The sequence below is a fragment of the Ischnura elegans genome, chromosome 10 (assembly GCF_921293095.1).
Source record: "Ischnura elegans chromosome 10, ioIscEleg1.1, whole genome shotgun sequence".
NCBI lineage: Eukaryota > Metazoa > Arthropoda > Insecta > Odonata > Coenagrionidae > Ischnura > Ischnura elegans.
Window position 1 is genome coordinate 22979328 of NC_060255.1, and position 26005 is coordinate 23005332.

At 37.9% G+C, this 26005-nt stretch overlaps 1 protein-coding gene across 1 annotated transcript; it reads right to left on the minus strand.

Annotated features, from left to right (window-relative positions):
* Positions 1-26005, minus strand: LOC124166671. Its single transcript, XM_046544305.1, has 4 exons — positions 25882-26005; positions 23220-23462; positions 3620-3826; positions 1-2708 (listed from the first exon to the last, which is right to left on the minus strand). Exons 3-4 carry the CDS (start codon positions 3679-3681, stop codon positions 1745-1747), a joined length of 1026 nt encoding a protein of 341 aa, XP_046400261.1. The 5' UTR covers positions 3682-3826; positions 23220-23462; positions 25882-26005; the 3' UTR covers positions 1-1744.

Here is a 26005-nt window from a genome sequence, read left to right on the forward strand (position 1 = left end):
TTATTTCTGAGAAAACCAAATTTATTTTGAAAATTTATAAAGTTTATCTTGGAATAGCCATTTGTACAAGTGCTCAATGCATACATCAGATTCATGTTCTCCAGCGCAGTAGTTTCTAACAGAATCGTCATTATAATTCATTGAACACATTATTTGGCAACTGTCAACAAACCCATAGTTTATTTTTATGAACTCTGGGGAATTATTCATGTTTCACCTCAACATTCTTTTAAAATCAAATCATAATTTAAAATAAAGCTATGTACAAAATAATATAAGTATGTATGTATATAAATAATTAAATTTCTTTCACAAAACTTCTCATGGGTAGGTACAGACTTTCACTGTCAAAATTTGGCCCACATGGCACGTGTAGCCATTTCTGTATCTCTCCAAAAATTGAATTATTATTGCTTGAACATTCCATGCACTCTTGAAGATGATTTGGCCTCGGTGGCTGGTGTAACTAAACAAAAACACATTCTCAGTTATTTTAGGCCACAAAATATCTTCATAAAAATACCCCCTCATTTTTCCAAAGCTGTTCACTAATTATTGAAGTGATGAAGTGGTTTCAGTAGTGGATTGAAGGTCTTTATTTCTCATGAAAGGAATAACACTTAGTTAAATATTTCCTGCATCTTCCAAGGTTGTATGAAATTTGAATGGAGTTATCCTACAAGAAATAGGATGTAAAGGTTTATGCATGGGGCTTTACTTCATTACCATCAGAATTAATAAGAAATATTGTGAATGATAGCTGAAGCTTCCATTTTTTGTCTTTACTTTTAAAATTCAGCTATTTTTATTTTAATCAATATTAATTAAGTACTGCCCATAAAAAAGTATTAACATGAAAAAATAGCGTGTGCCAATGAGCTAAAGTTTTTGAATATTTTATTTACCACTATATTAGCAGTCAGCAGGGATTTTGTGGAAAGGAATCCATTATGAAAAAATGTACTCTTGTACTTATCCAATACTTTTTATGCGCTTATTCATTCTAAAGGCTAGAATACTTTATTTTTTACCGAAAAGAATTTGCCATGATCAGTTTCTAGATAGTGAGTCAAGTATAGGTTGAATGACTCTACTCTAGAATTGCGGAACACATAAAATAACGCATCCATCATGAATTCTAGTCCATCATTCTGAGTCCCAAATCACGTCCTGCTGAAGGAGAATAATTTTTCCTAATTGGGAATTTTTCATAGCAGATGCACTTGTTGGTTCATAACTCAGTTTACTGTAGGTTAGTTTGTAGTTTCTAAAATACTCTTAACCATTTGCACCCAAATCCATTGCATACCATTGACATTTATGTTCACTTTAGATTTTCATAAAAATATTTTTCTTTTGACAAATGGCTGGTTTTATTTGAGCTTAAAAATTGATTTGTAAATTACTTGATTTTTATGTACTGAAAATGTTTCCAATTTAATCCAAAGTATATTGCATTACCAAAGGAAGCTGGAGTAATTCAGATTTTGGTATGGTGATTGCAAAATAATAATTGCTGATAACTGAGCGGTGCACAGCATCCTGGTTATCTGTTACAGAACTTTTTCTACAAGCTTTATCATGTGACATGAGTTGGTTGCAATGGTATGCCGTGGACATAATGTGCCAACTGGCTATTAACTCACGATAAGGCTTGTTGAAAAATCTATGATAGACATCCTGATGGTGTTGATTCATCTGTCTAAGTTGTTCAATTATTTCATTAAAAATATTTTTATATAAACTACAGGGTGTAGTTCACCCATGGCAAAAGTTTTCTGTAATGTTCTATCATCCTCTGCTTGAGTAATTCAGCATCCACACCTTCTTCTGATTCCTCCTCCGAGCTATCCGCTGCCCCTTGATAATTTACAGCTCCCTCCCTCAAATCCTCTTCCTCTACCCTCTTCCTCACCATATTCACCCCTCTTGCGGCACTTGTCCTGTTCCTATGAACGTCCCACGTGTTTCTCCACAAGGGATAATCCTGTGGCGGTCTGCTCTTCCTGTTAGAACCCTCACCCGATTCCTCCCGCCTGATTGCATTCCTCTGCTGATGATTTGCGGAACGTGTTGTCTCTTCTTGTCTATTCTCCATCTCCATATCCATCAGGTGACCGTGGTAGGTTGGATCTCCAGTTTTCATGACAAGGTAGTCATGCTTCTCAAAATTTCCCTCTGGGTTCTGATGTGAATGGGGATATCTTATTATGATGTTGATTGGTAGTCCTTCACCATTTGTATGCTCACTTTGATCTTCTCCTGCTTCTGTTGTGTTCTCTCTTTGAGCTGCAATCATCCCACTTGTTTCTTCTCCTTCCGAGGACATAGTGGTTCCATTCACTCCTAGATCTAGTTCCTCGTGAGCTTTGGTTGGTGGTGCCATGACTGATGTTTCTATCTCTTCTCCCTCTGCTGTTGAGTTTGGGGATGGGTAGTGTGTTGGGCTCATTGGTTGTGGCTGTTCAATTCTCTGTCTGGATGAATGTAGAAGCAGTCTTTCTGTATAAGAAGCATTTACATGGGATGCCTCATCCTTCCCGTCTGGGTGTGCTTGATGACGATGTTCTTGCTCATAATGTGAGTTGACAGTGTCATTGCATGGGCCACATGGTTCATCATAGTAGGTTGAGAGTAGAGCTGCTTTGACGTATGGGTATGTCAGCATACTCCATGGCATGATGACATGGTAGGTTAGCCTCCCACATCTGAAATTAATTATTCCAATTTTAGAAATCGTTTCAAACTTTAATTCAGCATAACAATTTGCTGATTAAATATGTAGTTAAAATTCAAGGATGGATGTATTTTTTTTCTCCTTCCATCAGGATTCTTCCTTACTTTTTTTGAAAAATTGTATCTCGTTGTTAGTTTGTTTTAACAATATTTATCCTTTGTGACACAATATAGTCAAGTAAATACGTAGAAAGGTCAGATAGTTTGAATTATCAAACAGGACTGTTTCAGATAATTATTATGGTGGCATGAAAAACATTAAAACATGAGTAAATATGGAGGCCAACTGATGAATATTCAAAATACCATTTAGAAATTAATATTAAAAATTCTAGGTTATAATGTTCAAAGACCCTGATTATCAATAAATAAATAACACCATACATTTATTAATAAGTGGTTCTTAAACCCTTATCTGGTGGCATTGAATTCTGTTTTGCAAACATTGAAATGCCGGCTGGGGGGCCTCTTAATCTTAAAAATCAATACATATGCCCATAAGAGTAAAATATTTTAATATCACATTTAAATCCTATCCATTATTGCACCTGTATTTGAATTTTATTATGGGTTATAATTTATTTCAATTTTGGGGTCAAGACTTCTACAGTCTAAATGCATTGATGAAAGGGGTTGTGTTGCCAACCCTTTAAAAGTGGGTGGAAACTTTCATGGTTTTTTATTTTTAATTATGAGAAGATAGCGTAATGAGAATTTTTAAATCTAATTTTACCCTTCCATCGACCAAATCCTTCTCATGAGTTGTCATTTTGAATGTAGTTTTTCAAAGATGATTTTTAGAATATTCCATGCTAGTTAACCTATCTTAACCAATGCAATTCTTGTAATAGAGCATAATATGATAATCTTAATGGATACCAACCTGTCGAAGATGAGTATATCATCTTTCACTGCCCCTAATAAATCCCAAATGGAAGGTCCCATCAGTGGGTTATCTTGAAGAACAGGAACCAATCCCCCTGCAGCCTGCAATGCTATACCTTCATGAGCTGCACTTCTTGAATTGATTATTGCCAGCCTGGCATCCCCTAGCCCTCTTGCATTGAGGCGGCCGCGCAGTTCTTCTAGCCTAATGGGTAAATAAGTTATGATTAGAAGGCTAGTGACATAACTGGGGGTCTAAAAGTTGCCTTTCAATTGAAATTTTATTTGTTCATCAGTACATAGTTTTTAGCCAATAATTTCATTATAAAATTCATTGTATCTCTCAACATTCGAAAAAATTGAATTACAAGTAATATACAATTGATATTGGAGAATATTGATACCAAAAATATTTCTTTTACTTTCTGTCCTCATCTCCTTTCTTAAGATGTGAATATGTTCTCCAGGATTTGATTTTATGCATTCAGCATATTCCTTGCTGACCACCATTCTTGCCATTTACCAAAACCTTCATAATCCTACTCTACGCCAATGCTCCAGTTACTCATAGTTTTTTCTGTTGACTTTGCTCTCAACACCCCATTTAATATTTTCCCCATTTATCTGCATCTAACTTTCATACTCTCTATCCCTATTCTTTTGTACCTCCATTAAAATTCAGCTTGTATTCATTATTGATTATTGAAATATAGTTTTCTGTAGTGTTCGTTAACTGTCTACTGTCTTGTGCCCCTATCTTTGACTTGGTTTCTCAAAATATTGCTCAACAATACTTTCTTAAGCTACACATATCACCAGACTTCCTCAAAGCATTCCAAGAAGTACTGCCAACTGACTCTCCAAAATATGCTCCCCATATACTGTCGTATACCAAAGGGGTGTGGTCATAGGGAAGCTCCTCCTCTGGCCTAATCTTGATGTATCCAATAGGGTAGTTTCCTTCATCAAAGAAAACGAAATGCAATGATTGCGATTCCATACCCACCATTAGTGTATTCATAATATACAAATTATTTGGTTTTAGAAATCCCAGTTTAGACGAATGGCAACGGTCAATTTTAACCTCATTTGAAAAAGGCGAGATTGGCACCAATGTGATTCCGCTCCACGTGACGACACAGGGACCTAGTTTCTATACGAGTGGATAGGAGTTTTACATCGTCTGAGATTACTAATGCATGCATGAGGCACAGAGCTCAGGGAAACATCTCTTAATAATCACACATTAAAAATGCCTAAGTTTGGAGAGTTTCCTTCGTTTGATAGGGGAATAATACATAATCCTTATTTTAGCCAAGTGCTACCAGCTAGCAGGGTACTCAGCTACCTGCTAGCATCCTGCGTCGTATCAGCGCTCAAGCCTCGCCCCAAGGTCACCTCACAAGGTGGCAGTGGGAACCAGAAGTATGTCATACAGACTTTTTCCCATCATTCCTACTTAGCTGTCGTGTTTTCGCGTGCTTGAAATTTTTCACTTTTCGTTTAATTGCGAAAAATAGATATCGTCATTTAAAAATTCTAAAATTGTGAAATTAGTACTTCAGGAGTAAAAATCTTTGTATTTAGGCAATAAAAAAATGATATTAAACCACCCTATTGGCCTGTTCTGGACCTCTTACTACTTGGTTTTCTCTCCTCCCCTTTCTATAACTTTTATGTTGTGGCAGAGATGTGCTATTTATGTAAACCCATAACACAGTTTAAAAATATGCATCATCAGTTTAATGTCCTCTTCCTCAGGGCATTGGTATATTAGCAATTTATTGGGCATCAATTTTATTTTCTCAAGAAGATGGAGATGGGGTTGAAGGTTGATGTGGGTTTTTATTTAAGTTTCTGTTTCTTCTTGATGTTACTTTAAGTCAAATATCCTTGTGCAGTCCTAAGATATATTTTCTCCATTTCCCTGTAGTTATTTTCTAACTTATCCGTCATCGTTGTTGCCCTAGCATTCCTTGTCCCTACGCTTATTGCTGCCTTTTTCTTCTCTATCTTCTCAGTCTTCCTAACATCTTTCTTGTATATTGCTGCTTATGATTAGACTGCAAGAGTTTTGCATGATCAGGACCTCGAGGCTGCCGCCTACAATATTTGCCTTAAAGGGCTGGGTCCTGTGTAAAAATCCAAGGGTCATTTGAATAAGATCCTACTGGGTTTTTTACGTGACACCATCACAGGGACTACCTTTTTGTCAGGTTCCTACCCTTCAACCTATCAGGCATGGGTGCCCCTACTTGAGTAATTGGGAATTACTTCTTCCAGTACAGCTCAAGGGGTCATAGGAAAGCACAAGCCTTTTCCTGTGATTAGATTATGGCCCAAGTGATAGAACTACAGGATATAGAACGAAAAATCAGGGGGTGTGAGCTATTTGGGTTGCCTAAACTAGAGGATGCGTGCCATTTTTATGCTTTGGAAGATGCAATATTTCCATAAATTTTACTCATATAATGCGTATTAAGGTAATGACCATTGCCTTTTTAATGGTACTTTTTTCTGGAAGTTTTTGTGCTTTAAATGTTTTTGTGTTGATTTATTTTTTAAAAGAGAGACTTTTTCAATACATATTATCATTTTGATCCCTCTTGTGGAGGAATTTTTAGGATATGAAATACTGTCCCTCATACACTTATCTTCAGATTGATTTTTCTATCCTAAACTGTACTTGTTGTCATCCAATTGATAATTACCACCCCTATTTTTGAGTGTTCTAAAAGTAAACTTTTTAGAATGTGAATAAAACTGATTATCAAATTATGCTGTTCTTGTATTTATCTTATTGTGGAAAGGAAATTCAAACCATTTTTTCCTATTCCTCCTCCAATATTCATTCTGCCTGAGGAATATCCAACAGATATGTGAGTCTCAGTAGTGGTCAATGGGGAAAATAAAAAAGAACTGATAAGTAAGGACTTTGAGCTTGATGGAGAAAATATGTGTAATTTTTAATATCCTCTATAAATGTTTTACCTGATCACCTTTAAATTTGGTAACAGTTAAGGTGCAGTGGAAGGCCTACAGCTGATAAGGATATGATGGAATGTTGGGTGGGTTGTGTGTAAATAAGTTGCAAGCGGAGAGGTCCACAGACTTCTATTGATTGAGAAGCACTTCTCTGCAATTATCCTTTGCATGAGTTTGACAAAGTTTCGTATTCTATTTCTTAGATAGCTGATACCTTGTGTTGACTGGGTTGTGACACAGCCGTATGGAATTTTGCCACAGCTATGGGAATATTATGGTTGAGATGAGGTTAAAATTGTTTAAATAATTTTTAACCTCTTAAAACTCAAGAAATTCATTGAGAATGGTAATAGATACCACCAAGGCTTAATTTTGTTACTGATAACCATGGGCGTACCCAGCGAGGGGCAGGAGGAAGCAGCTGCCCCATCCCCCCCTAGAAGCAAATATCACAAATTTCCTTAAAGAAAATAATATTTTCTCAAGCAAATAATTTTAAAAACTAATAAAGAGCTGTTACAGTTTCCTTAAAATGTTGATTTCATTCACCTTTTCCATGCTTAAATATTACCTGCAACTTGAACAACCATGGCTTGCCCCCCCCCCTCCTTCTAGTTTTGATTCTAGGTACGCCCTTGTGATAACCGCAATGCCAGCCGTTAAACCTGAATAAAACCGAGTGTTGCCCCTGTAAAGTAGGCGATTTTAGTTAAAATGCATCCGAAATTTTCAAATGCGATTCGGCTGTGTCAATTAATTCACGATGTAGCTTATTCTGTTCTGCGATTTGTTTGCTTGTGAAATTACACCAAAACAATCCATTCGCACATGTTAATGTTAAAAAAAAAATTTGGACCACCCTACCCGCGGTTATTCTTCCCTTCAATTCGCGTTTAATCGGAAAACGACCAAATTTATACAGATTTTATTCTGATTTTCAGATTTTATTCTATTTTCAATCAGTTACCGTTTTCATTCAGTTATTATGCGTTCATCTAGTTATCGCGGTTCTCTTCCCGTTGTGTATGCAAGGGCGGATCCAGGACTTTTTTGGGCGATGGGGGGAAGAGGGGTACAAGGATCTGACAGGCAAACGGTATTTTCATATTTGAGATCCACAACAACATAAACCAATTACTGTACGAAATATTCTATTTATTTTTCTATAAAAGTTATTAATATGAAAATAATAATAAGTTACATTAATAATATCGACATTTTTCGAGCCTCTATCAAAAATCTTGTCTATTTTTTAAGCATCTGAGGGGGAAGGGGGCGTGCTCCCGTACTAATGTATGATTATAATGTATTCCTTTTTATTTTGTTGGTGTCATTACACTTTCTTCTTTCCCTTGATAGTATTGTTGTTTCCCCTTTCACGCTTCCGTTTTTTTCAAGTACACACTTAAAACAGTATTCCGTATGGAATATGCCACATTCGATTGCCCATTTTATTAAAGTTCCCAAATTTTCCCCCATTATCTCATTATTGGTTTTCCAAGCTTACGCCAACTTCTGGTCTTCCATCCTATTACTTCTTCTCGTGGATTTAATGCACCTTTTTCGCTTTTTGTGCAAAAAAATTATCACTTTTAATTTTACGCCGTAGTAGTTAGCCCTAGGATATGGTCCTTTTGGGTCCGCATCAGCCGCTGGATTGGTCCGCGAGTTTTTTACGCTCATCTTATCTCTTCCATTTCGCATTGATGTGGTCTGATTGGTTTCTCTGCGAACTCAGCCGAGGGCGTACCAGAATCAAAACTGGAGGGGGCAAGCCGTAGTCATTCAAGTCGTGACTCATATAAGTTTATGAAACCAAAATTTCTAGAAAATCATAACAGCGCTTAAATGGTTTTTATAATTATTTTTTCGGGAAAAATATTTTTATTTTGATTACATTTTTAATAGTAATATCACTTTTGTTGGATTTAAAGAATATTTGTTAAAAAAATCGTTATGAAATAAATTTACTTTTGCCTCTAAGGGGGGAGGGGCAGCTGCGCCCTCCTATAGGTATACCCCCTCTTGCGTACGCCCATGAACTCAGCTAAAGTTATGATGCACTAAGTAATTATTTGCGAATTTCTGCAGCATATATGCACTGCTTTCTCCGTGCGGTCATTCCTCTTGATCTTTGGCCTTACCCCGATTTCATTCCGTTCCCATGCTTTCCTATTCTACTTCCGCATCGTAGTTTCACTGTCTATTTTATTGTTTCTTGTACCATAAACTATGATGAATATAGAAGGGGTAAAATCGGTTTGCGCGCTGACGTAATAAACTGTGTGTACAGTTAATCCAGTTAAAAAATGCCACTTTCTTCTTGGTGGGGTAAGTGCGGTCGATTGTGTAAGTACTTCACCCTTCAGGGTGATTGCGCACTTCCTCTTGTCATCTAAATGCAGAGTACCCCTAAGTCTCTCCTTCTTTACGACCCATCCTCATTGAATTCCAGCTTGCGCTAATCTCTCCTCAAGGGCTATTCCTTCGTTAAAGAAAATGAAATATGCGCCCTTGTCACTTTGCTTATCATCAGCCTTATGCTGAAACCTGTCGTAAGCTGCCGCGTAACGGGCAAACTTGAAGTGGCCGCTTAAGAAGTGACCGCTGGATGCAGGTCACTAGGGTAAGTTTTTCAGGAATGAGTAGATACAAAATGAAACTTCAATTAATTTTCCACAGGGAAATTGCTTGAATATCTGCTTTTGAATTAAATTTAGAAATTTTGGTTTCATGCATAAAAACATTGGTGGTGGTGTTCAGAACAGCTTTGGTCATTTGCAGATGTGAGAATAGAGAAGGGAAGGAAGGATGGAGAGAAACCCGGCGTCGGCGTTATCGCTCTTAACGGTGGGCACAAAGGGGACCACGGCCTAACGTCCATCTGCCAGACGGAATGCTGTAATTAACAGTGCCTTCCTCAAAGCAGTCAAGCTACGATCGGGCGTTCTCTGAAATATGTCTGCCACCTCCGGGATCTGAACCCGGATCGACTGAGTGGGAAGCCAACACACTGGCTACCATATCATCCCGAATTCCCGTAAAAAACAGTATCACGGGTATGTAGGCCATGGAAGTACGACTGTATTTTCTCAAATTCTAACTCTCAAGGAAGAGGAATAATCCGGAGTTAACGATGAGCTAGCACTCCCTCGACGATCTTTAAAACGTGGAATTTCCAGAGTAGGCAAAAGCGTACCCAGGATCAAAACTAGGGGAGGGGCAAGCCATGGTCGTTCAAGCTGTAACATTTTAGCATGGAAAAGGTGAATGAAACCAACATTTTAAGACAGTTTTAACGGCGCTTTATAAGTTTTTAAAATAATTTGCTTAAAACATTTTTGTTACGTCTTAAACTAATATTAAAGAAAATTTTTTGAAAACTTTCGATTCAATCCAGTCTGATTTTCCTTGCACACTTAAGCGATTTTTGCATCCGGGAGGATTGGGGGGACAGCTGCCCCCTCCTGCCCCTCGCTGGGTACGCCCATGAGAGTCGGTACAAGAGTGGAGTACGCAACGATATTCCAAAAGAACAATTTTTTATTGTAGAACGTAGAGTAACCTGAATAAATTTGATAAATTCCCTCGCGTAAAACGAAGTATTTTGTCGAAATAGATGTCGGTCGTGGTTGCGTGAGGATTGATCGTTGGCAGAAAATAATGTGGCCACTGTGTGTTTCTCGCTCTTAGGCACGGGTTATGAACTCCATCGTCGCCAACGTTTCGAAGGCCGCGTTGCTCCTCGTCTTCAGGGCAGTAGAGATGCAGCCATCGATCAACCAGACTTAAACGGGGTGGAGAAAAATTAGTTCACGAAATTTTAACCCTGTATAGCGGATACCAGTATGAACCAAATTAATCAATGATGTTTAGCTCGAAATCGCACCATTTTTAATCAACAGAAACTTTGAGTCGAGTGCTCTAGACAACTCATGACTTTGAATGCTTTCCCTGCATTTTCCTTTGTCGAGAGCATCCGGAAACAGGGTTAACTCGTGGGCAAATAGGAAACAAATGTGATTGGTGGATGCGCTTAATGATAGGGATCCATGATTGGATGAAGAGGATACCTCGGCCTCGGTTAACAGTTTTCTTTTTATCCTCCGGATTTCGATTGCTTCCTTTCATCACCCTGACCCATAAGCTTTAAATCAGACCGCCTTGAAGGCGATGAGCTACGCGCTCTTCGGAACTTTTGCGACGACGGAATTTTTAACGCGATCGGAAGACTGTGAAACACTGTTCGCATATGCCGAGAAAGAGTTTCCTTAATTATTAATAATGTGGGTGTTTACCGTTGAAGGTTGACCTATAAAAAGGAGTGGAATTTAAATTTGAATAATCAATATTTGTATTTTTCGCCTCTAGTCTCATTATTTGTTATGTGTTTTATCGCTTCCTACGCTAATATGTGTAAAACTAACGTTAATAAATGCGGGTCGTCTTCTGGTAATGGTTACTCAAGAAATTAAGCGTTTTTCCTTCCGTCTCTTTCCGATAAAAATCCATTCCACATTAAATCCTAATGTTCTGTTCCAGAGGAAATTGGTCGTTGAATGGATGTGGCCGTATGGGCAAGTTTCATTGTGTATATAAATGTTAAACATTTTCCAAGCTTATTTCCCTAGGTACTTTTTCTGCATGGTTTATTTCCCCATGCTCTGAAGCAGCTGCTAATAAATCTTGTATTTTTATACGTGTATGCGTTCTCTGAATAAATCATCACTTTTATTTTCTACTTTTTCTACAGCAAATGGTTGTTTTACAATCTTAATTTGTTCTTCATAAATATTTTCCCGCCATCGTGGAGAGAACCTTTGAAGCTCGATTAGAAAACGCACGCATTGATTCTTTTTCCACGAGGAATATCACGTCTGATTGTCGCCGTTTGCTATGTACTCATCACTCAACATATTCACACGGCAATAAAATCCAAGTTCGCGTGCGCTGTCCATCTAGGGCTCTCATATCTCTCCCCGGGGTGACCTTAGGCAATAGATATATCTAGTGTCGCGATTTGTTTTCGCAATAGTAATCAATTTTGAAAACCTAACTGTGAGCGTCTCCGGAGTGTACTTGCCGATATTAAAATGAATGCAACCATATTTTTTCACTCATCTGACTTCAAAGCATTGCTATTACTGTTAAATTTATAGAGCTCCTAGTTTACAGCCTAAAAATTCGTCAATTGATTGGTCTAGATTGATTGATTGGAATGGATTGGACAGAAGTGATTACGCGATAATTTATGCTATGCTATTATGCTTTGACATCCATGCCCAAAATATTATAAGAGCATTGTAAATTGTGTATTGCACTGAAAAAAAAGAAGTACTGAAAATTGTTTTAAAACAAACAATCACTTTGAAAATTTATTTGATTCCCTCACGAAAACTCCTGCAGGTCAAAGCTAAAATTTGACTTAAGTTAATTTTTAATGGATAGTATAAATTTTTTATAAGTTTCGTTTCTTTCAATCTATCGACGATATTTTGAGAGAATGGCTTAATTTACCCAACCTGCTAAAACAATTAGTACAAAAGAGGAACCGGGCCGTATATAATGTGTAACGCGGAATAGCGTGTATGATGTGTAACATTGTATCAACCAAATCTCTATCAACCAAACGAATATAATATTCCTATCACCGCACGACTAGCCTACGAATCTTCTCGAAGAAATCACCTGCTACATCCAACTCGCGATTTTCTATCCACTCCCGGTATTGAGTCTCCAGCCTTTTTCTCTCGCTTCTTTACTGATACATATATTGGATGGTCTTCAGTGCATCGCAAATCGTGAAAAACACAATGTGCCGGTACATTTTTATTTTTTGTTCCACAAAAAGATGCGAAGCATGCTTTGGGATTTTACTATCTGCACATTATAGTTTAACGCAATAAGTTAAATTTTCTAGTGAATCTTTGCTCAATGTCTTATTCGTTAATTCTCTGTTTGGATAAAACTAAGTAGGAAAAATGAAAACATTCAAAATAAATCGCAATTGCTTGGAGGGTAATTAATATTGATGGATCCAATCGAATGAGAGACGTATTATTTAAAATTTACCCATTGTGTTAGAGAAAACCTTAGAGAAACGTGTATTTAGGGACTCGATTTATGCGTTCATATCTGTCATTAAAAAGTAACGTTGTACTCTATTCTAACATCGTTATGTGTGAGGTTATCAATTCTATCTAGTCATTGTAAGCTCTCTAGCCATTTTCAAATGATTTCAAGAGTTCTGTTATGGCTGACTACTGAGAGTTTCGTTCTTGAAAATCTAAGCGTTTTTGATGCATATGATTGGAAAATAATCAAATAAAAATTCAGCTCTCCTTTAAAATTGTATATTTTCTTTATCTCGCAGAAGTACCTACCTACTCGCGCGCTATTCGTATCACGTATTCTACTATGTCACCATTTTACGGGAAATAGTCAGCTGATCACTTTACCGGTTGCGTGAAAGTACGTAGTTCATGTTAGCGAAGGACTAATTTGTAAATATGTAGAAAATCCGTGGTACTATAGAAAAAATATTTGGGTGCATAACTAATGCCCTTCGTCATAAAAGATTAAATGTGTGGATGTTATGGTTGGCATATGTGCAATAGCGCTGCCGCGAGATGACGCAGTGGGCTAGCATTTGAACCGCTTCAGATAATTTCGAGTGAGAAAAGCCAGATTGTAACACCATCGTAATTTACGGTAATTGTTTACCTAACTAAGACGGTGACATTAAAACCGTTAGGATACGAAACCTGCTGGTCTATTCAACACCCATGGCGATTTTTCGTTTTGTGGGCGTAAATATAAAAAATCAAAGGGAAATTTTCAGGGCGAATAAATGATTATATCAATAGAAGAGGATTCAAATAGCGTCCGTTTAACAAAGCGTCCGTTCCGCCAGAACTACAGAAGAAAGAGAGTCACTAAGAGGTAACCTAAAGTCGACCCTCTAGAGAAGATGGTGAAGGATCCGAAATAGATTTCGAGGTATCCGAATGGACCTCTGGTAGCCTGAGAGGATTGTTTTCTTTGGACCAACGAATCCGATCAAAAAGAGGCGGAAGGGGAGAATACATCTCGGGCAGGGAGAATACGTGTCTACAGTCACACACACAGCCAGTGGCGCAGCGAGGGGGGGGGGTTTGGGGGATAAATCCCACCCCAGAGCTCAGAGAAATTTTTAAGTGTAATCCATTTTACTCAATTGGATTGATATTACTAATAGAATAGTGTAAGGATTAATAAAATATCCCTCAGAAAGCCGTAAAACTCACCATTTTGAACTATTTTTCTTAAAATTCCGTTATTTATTAATATCGCACCTACCGCTTATCCTGGTGGGTATTCCATACCCCCACACACCCCGGGATTAGTTGCACCTAAACCTCCCCAGCCTTAATTCCTAGCTGCGCCCCTGCACACAGCCACACACACGATTAATAACTCCAATCTCAAATGGTATCTATTTTAATGCGGTAATAGCATCATACTCCACGAGGAAGTCTGGCATCTACCTATATACATAAAAGAGGGTGTTTGTTTGTCTGTCCGCTATGCGTTTCCATACGGCTGCAAGTATTGCGGCTTAAGTTACAGCATAGGTGCATCGCAAGCTCCTGAACTCCGTGGTACTGCTTTCGGTTGCGTCCGAAGCGTCCTTTGCGTCGTTTTCTGTTTATTACGTCACGTCATACAACTTCTGCGATTGGACATCCTGCTGGGTAGGCACACCTCTTGAAACGATCTAAGAGAGGACATAAATATCATATGTGATCATAAAATCCAAGTTCCAAGTTTCCCTCTTCTCTGGGTACTATCCTCCCCGAGTAACGCCGGATGGCCTGCTAGTATGTTGGTAAAAATGCGGCTATCGAGATTTCTAAAAATCGTGCCCGAAATCTTCTGAATAGTGTTTTCCCGCTCGGAATAATATGGAGCGGTTCATTCCGGTCATACCCAACACATTAGGGCGCGAGTTTAAAACTGATGAAGAGTTCTTACTTTGAGATTACTGTACTTCAAGTCACTCACTCACAATCAGTGATTCTACCCGAAGTATGCTTTGAATTGGTGGCATTAGAGCTCACTCCGGACCTTGCTTTACGTGTTTGAATTTCGCACAGTCAGAGTAGGGCCCCAGTCGTTAAAAAAAATGAAGACGCAGTGTGTCTGTTTATCTGAAAAACTGGGAAAACCTGGAATATTAATGAAATTTTGTTCGAACGGAAAAACTCATTTTTATTGGCGAATGTCCTGGGAAAATGGCAATCTAATTAACCGACAATTAAGGAAATGCTCTAAAAAAGTTGCGTCTAGCATTTATTAAAGTCTTCTATTGTTCGGGGGAAAACGAATTCCCATATCTATCCGCTCGGCAAAATATCTCTCTTAATTATAGTTTCTGTCGTACCTGGAAATAATGTGGTTTTTTTTATATGATGTTCTTCGTATCACTCTGAATGCTTATACTCTTAAATGATCAACAAATGTAAGACACGCGTAGCTTTCGAATTTATAGACGCTCTCATTGTCAGCCTAATTCATTTTAAGGCTTTGTAACTCTTATTGTTCGATCACAATAGTTTTTGACGAATCACGAAGCTTTCCTTTGAATTTTATCAACTCCACGGGTTAAGTTTTTCTGCGCAGGGTCAAATGTACTCGCTGAGTATTCAAGGTGTTGCTTGACGATCGGGGAATTATACTATTTATTCACTTTATCATCCGAAACCTTTCCACTACACGCTTGACGGATCATGGCTTCAATCCGTACTGACTTAACTTTAAAAAATTGTGAAGGAGCCCATTGAAATAATACCATGAACGTCGTTGCTATGCCTTAATTGGTATCGACCAAGGCCTCGTCCTCGGGAAAAGTTCGTGAGTGGACCCAGGCGCATGTCAACAGAGAAACCAGAATAGCACGGGCTATTGTGTCACTCTTGAGGTCCGTGCTTTTCACACGCGATTCCTCGGTGACATCTCCTGACCCCCATCTGCTCATCGAGGCGATAAAATTATTGCTGGCTCGTGCTTACGACTCGCTCTGAGAATATTTATGCGCGAAGGGAGATGATCGGGAAAAGATTTGACTTAATTTGTGGAAGTTGGGATGAAAATGACCCAGTGCTCCGTCGTGTGTAGTTTAAATATTTGTTTATTTATTTATTTCCATATCACCGAAAATAGAAATGCGGCCTTTTTACATCTGGGTTGTTAACAAGTTAACAATTTATCGAACACAAACAACCTTGCCCTGGATACTGGTACCCAGGCGGTACTCGAACCCGCGACCCCCTGTTTGACAGGCGATGACTTAAACCCGCCGCCACCGAGGCCGGCAGGTTTGATTTCCTGAAATAACCTTTGCACTCTACGTTACATCTGTGAAAGTTTAAATAAAAATGAGCCTGTGATCTGCTTCATATTGTCTTCATGTCTGAATTCCTGAAATGAACGTTACGCATTACGTTACATCTGTGAAGGTTTTGATAAAAATGACCCAGTGTTCAGCCACATATTGTGTAGATTTTGGATTTCCCGAAATGATCTTTATGCATTACGTTGCTTGCATCTGTGGAAGAGTTCATCATTGCATCATTGGCCCGATGTTCTGTTACACATTGTCTAAATGATTGATTTCCCGAAATTTCTTTCACTCGTTACGTTTCAAACGTATAAGTGCCCTGAACCATCGGCAAACGCATGAATTACGTATATTGCTAGCGATTAAAACCTAAAGCATAAAGAAAAAAGAATGCTGGTGAAAGAACTCTTAATGTAAATGGCTTTTAATGAAGATACATCTGTATTTCGATTCGTGTGGATGCCTATTTCGATTTTTGGGTTTGAAGAATTTTGCGCCGCGCAATCAGTAGCCGACATGTTCTCTCCGTTGCATCGAATATTGAATGCAGCAATGAAGCTGTACAAAATCGTGGTGTATGTTTCCGCACTAGGAGACGCATATCGATGGCTAAGTTCTAACCACACGTATCTCAAAATTTGGCCGATCTGAGGTAATATTATAAGACACAGTCTCAGGCGTTATTGTGTGGAATTGCTTCATGTTAAATGAAATAAAATAACTATGTTTTATTCATTATACCTGATGATAACACTAGATGTTGAAACCCGGGTCGTACGATTTAAAATACAGTGTGGAATAAAACATAGTTATTTCATTCCATTTAACATGAGGTAATATTGCTTATACTGTTAATAAAAAATAAAATTGAAGCTAAAAACAACTCTTTGTTTGCAAATGTATGCTTATTTTTCAGTGTTGTGTATTTTTGGTTTTTAATTTCAATTAAAATTATATTCAAATTAAAAAATAAATTGTTTTTTTTTGCTCTCCTGAAAAGTTGCTATTTTTGAGATACGTGTTGTTAGCACTTGGCCATCGATATACGTATTAACGTTCAAGAATACATCATGCAGGCGCAAATGCGTGACCATAGATCCATATATTTATGGCTTTAGAGCTAGTTATTTTCTTCTTTTCTGGCAAAATTCGCACAATCAATAGCGCGCTATACGTGTGGTAGGTACGTGTAAAGATGGCTTCATTGAGTGCGAAATTAAAACATATCCTTGGTGATCATAAGTTCTTTTTTACAGTGGTTGGTGTTATTCTCTTAGAAGCCCAAGAAGCTATTTTATCTTACTGTTAGAGTCGCATCTTATTCGATGGGAATGGTGCGGTGGTTATGGGCCTTTTTGATTCCCATTAGGGAGGATCCGGGTTCGATATTTGCTAAAAATAGGTGAGTCTCGATAAGGAATTTTTAAAATTTTAACGTGTTATTTGTTTACAACTTAACCTATCATCTTGCAAAAAAGGTATTTGATATCTCAAGATAAAATCATAGCAGAGATTAGCATGAGTTCCTTACACTGAAAAATAATTACTACTTTTTTTAAAACCTTAGCTACCACGCTCCCTCTGTTTCAGCATCAAGTGCTTATTTGCATTTATTTACATGTTTGCCGAAATAATTATTGTGAATTTTACAAATATACGCACTCTTGTTCAAACGGCGTAGTTATTATTTTTTAGTATTAGGAATTCTAAGGTATCCTAAACTATTACTAAATCCGACAGAGAAAAACACCAATTCAGCCACAAACGTACATTGTTATCAGGATGGAGTTTGATTTTATCTCGCGAAAAGAAGACAATTTTGACTCCATCGCTGTACTGACGTGTTTTTTTTAATACTTGACCTCACCCTCCGACTCAATGATTCAACCCGAGGGTTGTTTTGGATATGTGGGGACAGAGCTCACCTCAGATTAAGGCGCAGGGGTGTGAATTTCTTAGATCGCAAGGGGACAAGTTCCTTTCCCTGTGATATCTCGACAATTGGTTTGTTTGGGGAGTTCGTGGACTTTACCTAGGATTTTAACCCGGTACCCCTCGACAAGCAAAAAGCCCACGGGGCTACCACGATCCCTCTGTTCGATCATAGGGAGATTATTTGGATTTATTTTCAATATTGGGAGTAATAATAATTTTTAATCTTACATACACACGCTTGGTCAACAGCAGTAGTAATTTTTTTTCATGAATAGGCATTCCATGTTGTGCTATGCTATGCTTTGCTTTGAGAGGACAAATATCTTTTTAACAAGATGATAGGTTAAGTTTAAAAAAAGGTAATTATGAAATTATTATCAGGAAATCATAACAATTTAATTCCGTTCTAGCAACAGTCATGCGTTGTCCTAATACACATTAATGTGCCCATAGAAATTGTAATGGAGTGTCGAACAAGGTTTGTTCCACATTTTTCAAGGTCAAGTTAAGGTTTTTATTCGGTCACATGCGCTATTAACTTGTTTTAATTGTGTTAGAGCGTAGGTTTCCGCGGCGATGGTTTGATCTCTGCATTTATTCAGGGTTTTCTTCCGCGTCAGTTGTTTTAATTGTATTATTAAAATGACAAAGCCTGAGGTTGAAAATATTCGTTAAATTATGATAGTAAGAAAACATTTATTTTGTATTTAAACTTTTCTCGGGTTTCCGCGCGTGTAAGATATTCTAAAAGCGCCGACGTTTCGACGTATTTATAATATATTATATTATATCTTATTTTATAGGTCCATTAAAGCAAATTATACTTTTTTTGGTTAAATTACATTATATAATCACCGAAATATTCCTATATTCTGCACATTAATTCACTCCAATCGTCTTACCATCTTCCTCGCATGTTTTCCAAATGTCAAGTATCTGATTATAAAATCCCCTCTATCACTAAGCCCTCAATATTAAATATCAATAGCCTTGAGAATGGGTGACGAGTCGGAACCTGAAGCTTCGGCGCTCTTAGGAAATCTTACCCGCGCGGAAACCGGAGGAAGCCTCAAATATTCTGTTCGCCAGGAAAGAGTAAAATCATGCATAACAAATAGTGTCAACTCCAAATGAGGAACACTCCTTCATTCCATCTAGCCCCGCATTCGTAATTATTTTTTAAAATATGAATAGCCTTCTCTATTGACTTCTTTACTCGGGATCAGACGGAAATAACGTCAGTTCGTGTTTCTGTTTATCGTTCATGCGATTAATTCATCGAGCAATCGTCGATGATTGCTTATTTTTGTAATGTCTTACTTTATATTTTAGTTAGATGACATCTTATGATAAATAATGTGGTTTTTTGGGTGAATTGGATGCAATCTGAGGCATATTGTAGATTAATGAAGTTAACACCTGATAGAAGGAAAAATATCGAGAATACCAATTTGATATGCTGTTTATCGTTGCACTGAATTGTTGAGGCCTTTACTTTGTAGAATTCCATATTTAATGTTTGGAGGGAAATTTCTTAGCTTTTCTACAAATACACACACTTTATTGCCGACTAGTTTCGGTTACACTGTACCATTTTCAAGACTAGTCTTGAAAATAGTACAGTGTAACCGAAACTAGTCGGCAATAAAGTGTGTGTTTTTGTTTATCGTTGTTATAGGTGGTCACAAAAGGGGCTCCGTTAAACATTATGGAATTTGAGTTAAAGGAACGTACTCCCAGGTGGAGTAGACTTTTTTTCTGGTGCTCATGGGAAATTTTCGACGTAATTTACTTGTCATCTTTTAATTTTGTGGAAAAATTTATTCTTATTACGCATGACTACAACCTGTTTTGAGGGCATTACTCGAGCACAGTGAATTTTTCTCATTGATAGGGCGCCGTCACGCTAAATTGGCGGATATTCCCAGTGACCTCATCCTATTTTATAGGTCCATTAACGCAGATGATACTTTTTTGGTTCAATTACATTATGTCATCACCGATATTTTCCTATATTCTGTACATTAATTCACTCCAATCGTCTTACCATCTTCCTCCCTCTTGTTTTCCGAACATAAAGTATCTGATTCTACAACCCCCTCTATCACTAGGGGGGGTTGTAGAATCTCATCGACCGTCATTTATTTTACGCTCTCTCTTGTAGGTCTCTGCATCCAATGTGTGTTCCTCGCTCACAGTTGTCTCTCTTTTAGAATCATTCCTCCCTTCCTAATTTCTGACTTCTGTTTTTCATCACCCTTTTATTGCAGGCCGTGTATGTTGTCAATCAACAGCTGTAGTTTTCTACCGGATTAATTTCATACAGACAGGGGCGTAACTATGGGGGGGTTTGAGGGGATTGATCCCCTCCCCCCAAAGCCTCAGAGAAATAAAAAATATTTAAAAATTATGTTCTAGTTTTCATGCACATAACAGCTGTATCTACTAAAAGTTACATTTTTAGTGCCAAAATGATGTAAAATATATTTCCAGGCTTGAATTTTTCAAAAATTTTCCCGGACCACGTTTCCTGGGAGGGGGAGTCGCCACACCAGTCCATCTCATCCCCTCCAAAGCATATTTCTAGTTACGCTACTGCATACAGATATAATATACATGCTTGATACATTTATTTTTATCACTATATTAAAATGCGTTGCGTCATATCTTCTAGTTCCGTGAAAACTTTTCATATGTATACATATAGTAATGTTCTCTTTAATACAATTTACGCATTTCTGATGCTCACATTACCCCTAAAAAATTACAAATTTCAATTATAAAATTAAATAAACGTACATTAGGTCGTCCTCTTGACGATTTTCAGTCAAGTAAAGTACGTTATATTACACATTTCAAATGTATTCCCCTTCTCCAATGTTATGAAGACATCCAATGTTACAGAAGTGATTACTACGTGAAAATTTTCCTGCGTGTTTCTCAATAAGAATGACGCGCGCTCGCCATCAAAGAATGTTATCACTTCAAATGCGTCTTTAAGGAAAAGATTCGGTCAGCGTTATATTACCCCGATAGCTTCCAACACGCAAGGCAACTGATGTAGTATTATTTTTTGTCGCTGTTAAACTCGTAACGTTAGAATAATTTAGTAATTTTCGCTAAATTTTTATCTGTATTTAAATGTCCAACGGGGATTTTGTCTGCATTTAGAAATAATTAATACTTCTTACCCCAGGTGAGGATAATGACAGTGACAGTCTCAATGTATCCTATCTTTCTATTATTCCTTTTTCAGCTGGGCCGATCCAGATACCGGCAGATGGTGAATTAAATTAGTATTTTCGCCTTGAATAAATTGATACAAATCGGACTTCTGTCTTTTTCTCTCTTTAAGATTTGCGTTCTCAGTTAGGGATAGTAAAAGGCCACTATCAGGTTCGCAATCATTGGCCGTTCGCATGCGCCGATTTTGGCCTAGTTGCCGTTCGAGTGTTTTGGGTGTAATCTTGCTCTCCCCGTATCATGGAATTGTGAAGGGGTAATGGTTGACATGTTCCTTCGATAATTGGAGCGCAGTGCTGTGTGAGTGGATGACCTCATTATCACAGAAAACAAAACCAATTTTCGGCAGCTGGAAACACTGAGGTTTCTCTCTCGCTAGCATCATAACTTATCTAAAAAAACAACTTCATTACTAATCAAGTAAATTTCAGAAATTTCAGAACTATATAAATAATAAATAAATAAACGTATGAAGAACTTTCTCGATGTTCGGATTATGAAGAAATAATCTATCTTTCTCTGAAGGAGTCATTTTTAACGAACCGTATTGTAGATACACTTGGGAAATATTTTTGTTCTCATCTAGTAGAGGAAAACTGACACAGCAGTCAAGATATCTGGAAGAGAATTGCGTCAGCCAAGGAGGTCCTTATGAATAGGAATTAGATAATGAGAGTATCGTTATGTAAGACTGTTTAGAAAAAAGTGTTTTGTGATTGTTGTTCGTTACGGCGTGGAAAAGTATATTGGCGTGGAAGAGGTGAAGATGGCAGAGGGAAAGAGAAACGACGAAGTGCTAGATATAGTAGGCCAGTCGGGAAAACTTCTCAAGAGAGATGCAGAAGAGACAGGGTGTGGTTAGAACTAGTATTAAGCAGGGAGGGGATGGTAAAAAACTGTATTAGGCGGGAGAATGTTAGGTGTGCAGGGAAGAGGGACAAAGATAATAGGATTAAAAAAAAATAAAGGGAATAGCTATGCCCAATTATAAATTAAAATGGGAAATCTGTTTGTAAGGTGAGTCAGGCCGGCGTGATTTGAAATATGGTCCATGTAAACCTACCTCAACCGGTAGAATACTTAAGGCACATACATATCTTTACTATCGCAAACTGAAATACTTCTGGACGGAAATGTGTGAAGGGTAAGTGTTGGAATGAGCAAATATTGTCGTTTTTTATTGCGTCATTCGATTAATTTTTGTTAATTTTTTTGTTTTACTTCTTTGTTTTGAGCTGTGACCGGTAGTGTTTTTGTTTTTAATTTGTTTTGAAAGATAACAAAGTTTTTTGTTTGGACCACATTGTTCTTGACCAGTCGATTTCCAAGTATCCGTTGCTATGAGTTGAGTTCCAAAATAATTTTGAGAAATAAAAGTTTTTCGCAGTTGGAATTCCACATTTTAATGGTAGTCCATACACCCTGTTTCCAAATGGAAACGGAATCATTACCCAGAATCAAAACTGGGGGGGGAGGGGAAAAACTAGCTGTGGTCGCTGAATTTGTAACTTTTTTGCACAGAAAAGGTTAATGAAACAAACATTTTAAGGAAATTACGACGGAAATTATTAGTTTTTATAATTATTTGCTTGAAAGAATAATGATATTTATTTTAGTTCCATGTCTTCTACTAATATTATTTTTCTTAAAAAGGAAAATTTATTCGTAACCTTTGTTTAGAACTAAATTTATTTTCGCTTCTGCCTCCCGCAGGATACGTTTATGAACGCAGTATCATTGGTTGGATCTGTTGGTGGTACCAGTGGTGCAGCGGGGGGTGGGGGGGTTGGGGGGATAAAACACCCCCCAGAGCTCAGAAAAACTTTCAATTTTAATCCAATTTACTTCATTTGATTAATATACTTATAGAAGATTGTAAGGATTAATAAAATATCCGTCAGAAAGCCATAAAACTCACCATTTTGAACCATTTATCTAAAAGAAATTCTGGGGGAGGGCCCCCGCACCTTCCGCTTATCCTGGCGAGTATACTACACACACCAGGTCTAGTTGCGTCAAAACCACCCGTAGCCTTAATTCCCTGGAAGGTACTTACTGCGCGGCCTGCCCCAAGCACAACCGTCAGGTGGCGTCCAGCATGGCTATCAGCGACACTTTGCCGCGGAAGCTGTCACTCGTGAGGAACAGTCCGCCTCCCACGGATCTCGCCGACCAATTCGGCGACACCTCACACTGTAATATCGCGGAAGGGGGCGATGTGGCAAGCCCGGTGCAGCAGAGCACCAAGAAAATGGCCCGAAGAGACGGCTGGATAACCCTCTCCCACCTAAGTTCCATTCTGAAAATAAAGGGAGAGTTGAAAAAGAGCCAGTCTATCAACCGGAAAGTCGGAAGCGATAGGCCTGGGTTGATCTCACCTCAGACTTGACCGTTGACGTGTGAATGACGCATTCTGTGTCGAAGTCAGTTCCCATATCTGGGTCTCTTGACTAAGCAGAGAGCCAAGTCGTGAGAATAGGGTGGTTTCCTATTGTTTTTAATGCCTAAATCGAAAGATTATTACTCCTGGAGTACGTATTTCACGCTTTTAGATTTTTAAATGGCTATATCTATTTTTGGCAATTAAATTAAAAGTGAAAATTTTCAAGCGCGCGAAAACGCGACGGCTAAGTATGAATGATGGGAAAACCACGTTCTGCACGTTCTAAAGTCCAACTTGCAGCAGTAGTAGAACCAAAAAAAGAACGTGCATAATCTTAAATCAAACATCGCAAAAATCATAGGAGAGTCGAGGAAGACTTAGGGGAAAAGGGTATCGGAGACAAGTTCATACTTGGTGACATATTTCGAAAGCCGGTGTGAGATAGAAAATTTTAAGTGCTGTTTGGACATGGACTGATCATAATTGAGTAGTTTGGAAGCCAACTGTCCAAGTGATTTCATTTTCTGTACACTGTTAGGTACAGAAATTAGGTATAGAAAACAAATGAGATGAATTAGATATTTGACATAGTGCTTTTAATTTTCCACCCGATGTCAGCACAGAACTGAGACTCACTCGTATCCTTTGGCAACCAATTTTTGTGTATTTCTTCTAACAATTAATTTTACCTAACTCTGATGAGAAAAAAATCACTTGTATCCCTTGGTTTCTTACCCCCCCCAATTGAGGGATGAGATGGGACCTTCAATAAACAGGCCCATTGCATCAATGAAATATGATTTCTTTGTTGTTCATCAGTCACTCCAGTAATTCGAATATGTATTGAGTAATATTATTGTATAAAATCCGAATATATATAATTGAAATTCAATGTAGCAAACTCAACAGTAAAGTGCTATGAGGTAATCGCGTGAATATCGCATGAAACATTCATATAAAATCAGAAGAAATTCTGAGAATATCCTCCAAAAAAATAAAGGAGAATTCGGCAAGCCAAACGGTGAAACAAACTAAGATCTTATTTGTTTTTGTAGTCATTGGTTTTATATTTACTTATAGGAAGAAGAAATATAAGTTTTTTTCAGTAATTGCCTAAATTAACTTAACGTATTTAAGTATACGAGGGACCCAATGTTAATACTTAGGCCGAGTTTTTTCAATCTTCCCGCCATACCGACTTGCTTGACTGCAATTAACTTATTCCGATAATACCTTAATTCACTTACATTGCAGTCTCAACATTTTTTAACCCGAAGAAAATGCTTTGGTATGCACAAATGTAAATGCAGCATGATTTGGAATCAAGTTTACACTTCATTTTCTTTCGCAGTGCCATAAAAGCCGAAATATTCGGAATTGACCTCACGTTAACCTTTCGAGTGTTTTTAGGGTGAATGTTAGCCGAAGATACACTTTAAAATTATCAAGTGATTTCACTATGCCACATTCTAACTTTTCAAGTGCAATGATATTAAAGCAGTGCGATTGAATTTCCTCAGCGGTTTAAACTTATTAGCTTCTCCATGGGAATCTGTTTCGCTCTGCCCTAGTTATTCGAATCTTTACCGATGTGCTCTTCAACAGGTGGCACGAAAGTGGCATGAAAGTTTTCTCGCGCTGGCCGAAATTAATTAATTCTGCAGCAGAGAACAAAAAAATCAATTTTATAATTGACTTTTTAACACCGTGTTGCTTTAATTATATCGCTCTTGTACCAAGGTGCGAATTCCGTCCGTAGTTGACATTTATACAGTATAAAATATGGTATGAGGGCTCGAAAAATATAGAAAATGAGCAAGAATAGAATGACTTTAGTCTGGTTACTACTTAGTTTGAAAACACCATGCTTCATCTCATGATAAAGCCCTTGCGCACAGGCACTCCTTCGTATGTATGCATAGTCTCAAATATGAAATGCGGGCTCGAAAAATAGAAAATGAGGAAAAATAGAATAAAATTCACTAACTCTTGGTTTACTTTGTGGTATTCCACTATAAGTTTTTCCTGGATGTACAAAATTACTTATACCACTTATTTTTTTTATCAGAGCGCGACCCGGGTTTCAATGAATTATCATGATCGGTATAAGTAATTGTGTATATCCAGGAAAAACTTAAAAATAGAATAATTTTTGCTACTGACCACTTCGTAAAAACACGATACTTCATTTCGGGCGAAAACACTCGCGTACATTCACTCTTTTCGACATCTTCACGGATGTATTTCGGGGCGCGACGATGTCTCACAATTTTTTTTGAGAGAGAGAGAATCGAGGTCAAGTAGCTATTTGCCGTTATCGTTTCCATTTCCTTACCTCCTCGGGGCAGCGGTCTGATTTGCACTCTTCCCTGCGGACGAGACTTGAGAACTCCGATGGACGAATCTCCGGCAGCGATCTGTCGTGGGTGGGAGGGTGAAGGCGACTGTCCGCGAGAAGA

Bases quoted from the DNA above. Each gene is read 5' to 3' on its own strand.
- LOC124166671 (XM_046544305.1), bottom strand. From the start codon at position 3,681: ATGGGACCTTCCATTTGGGATTTATTAGGGGCAGTGAAAGATGATATA. The intron at 2,709-3,619 runs GTTGGTATCCAT...AATTAATTTCAG, and splicing joins GATATACTCATCTTCGACAG to ATGTGGGAGGCTAACCTACC.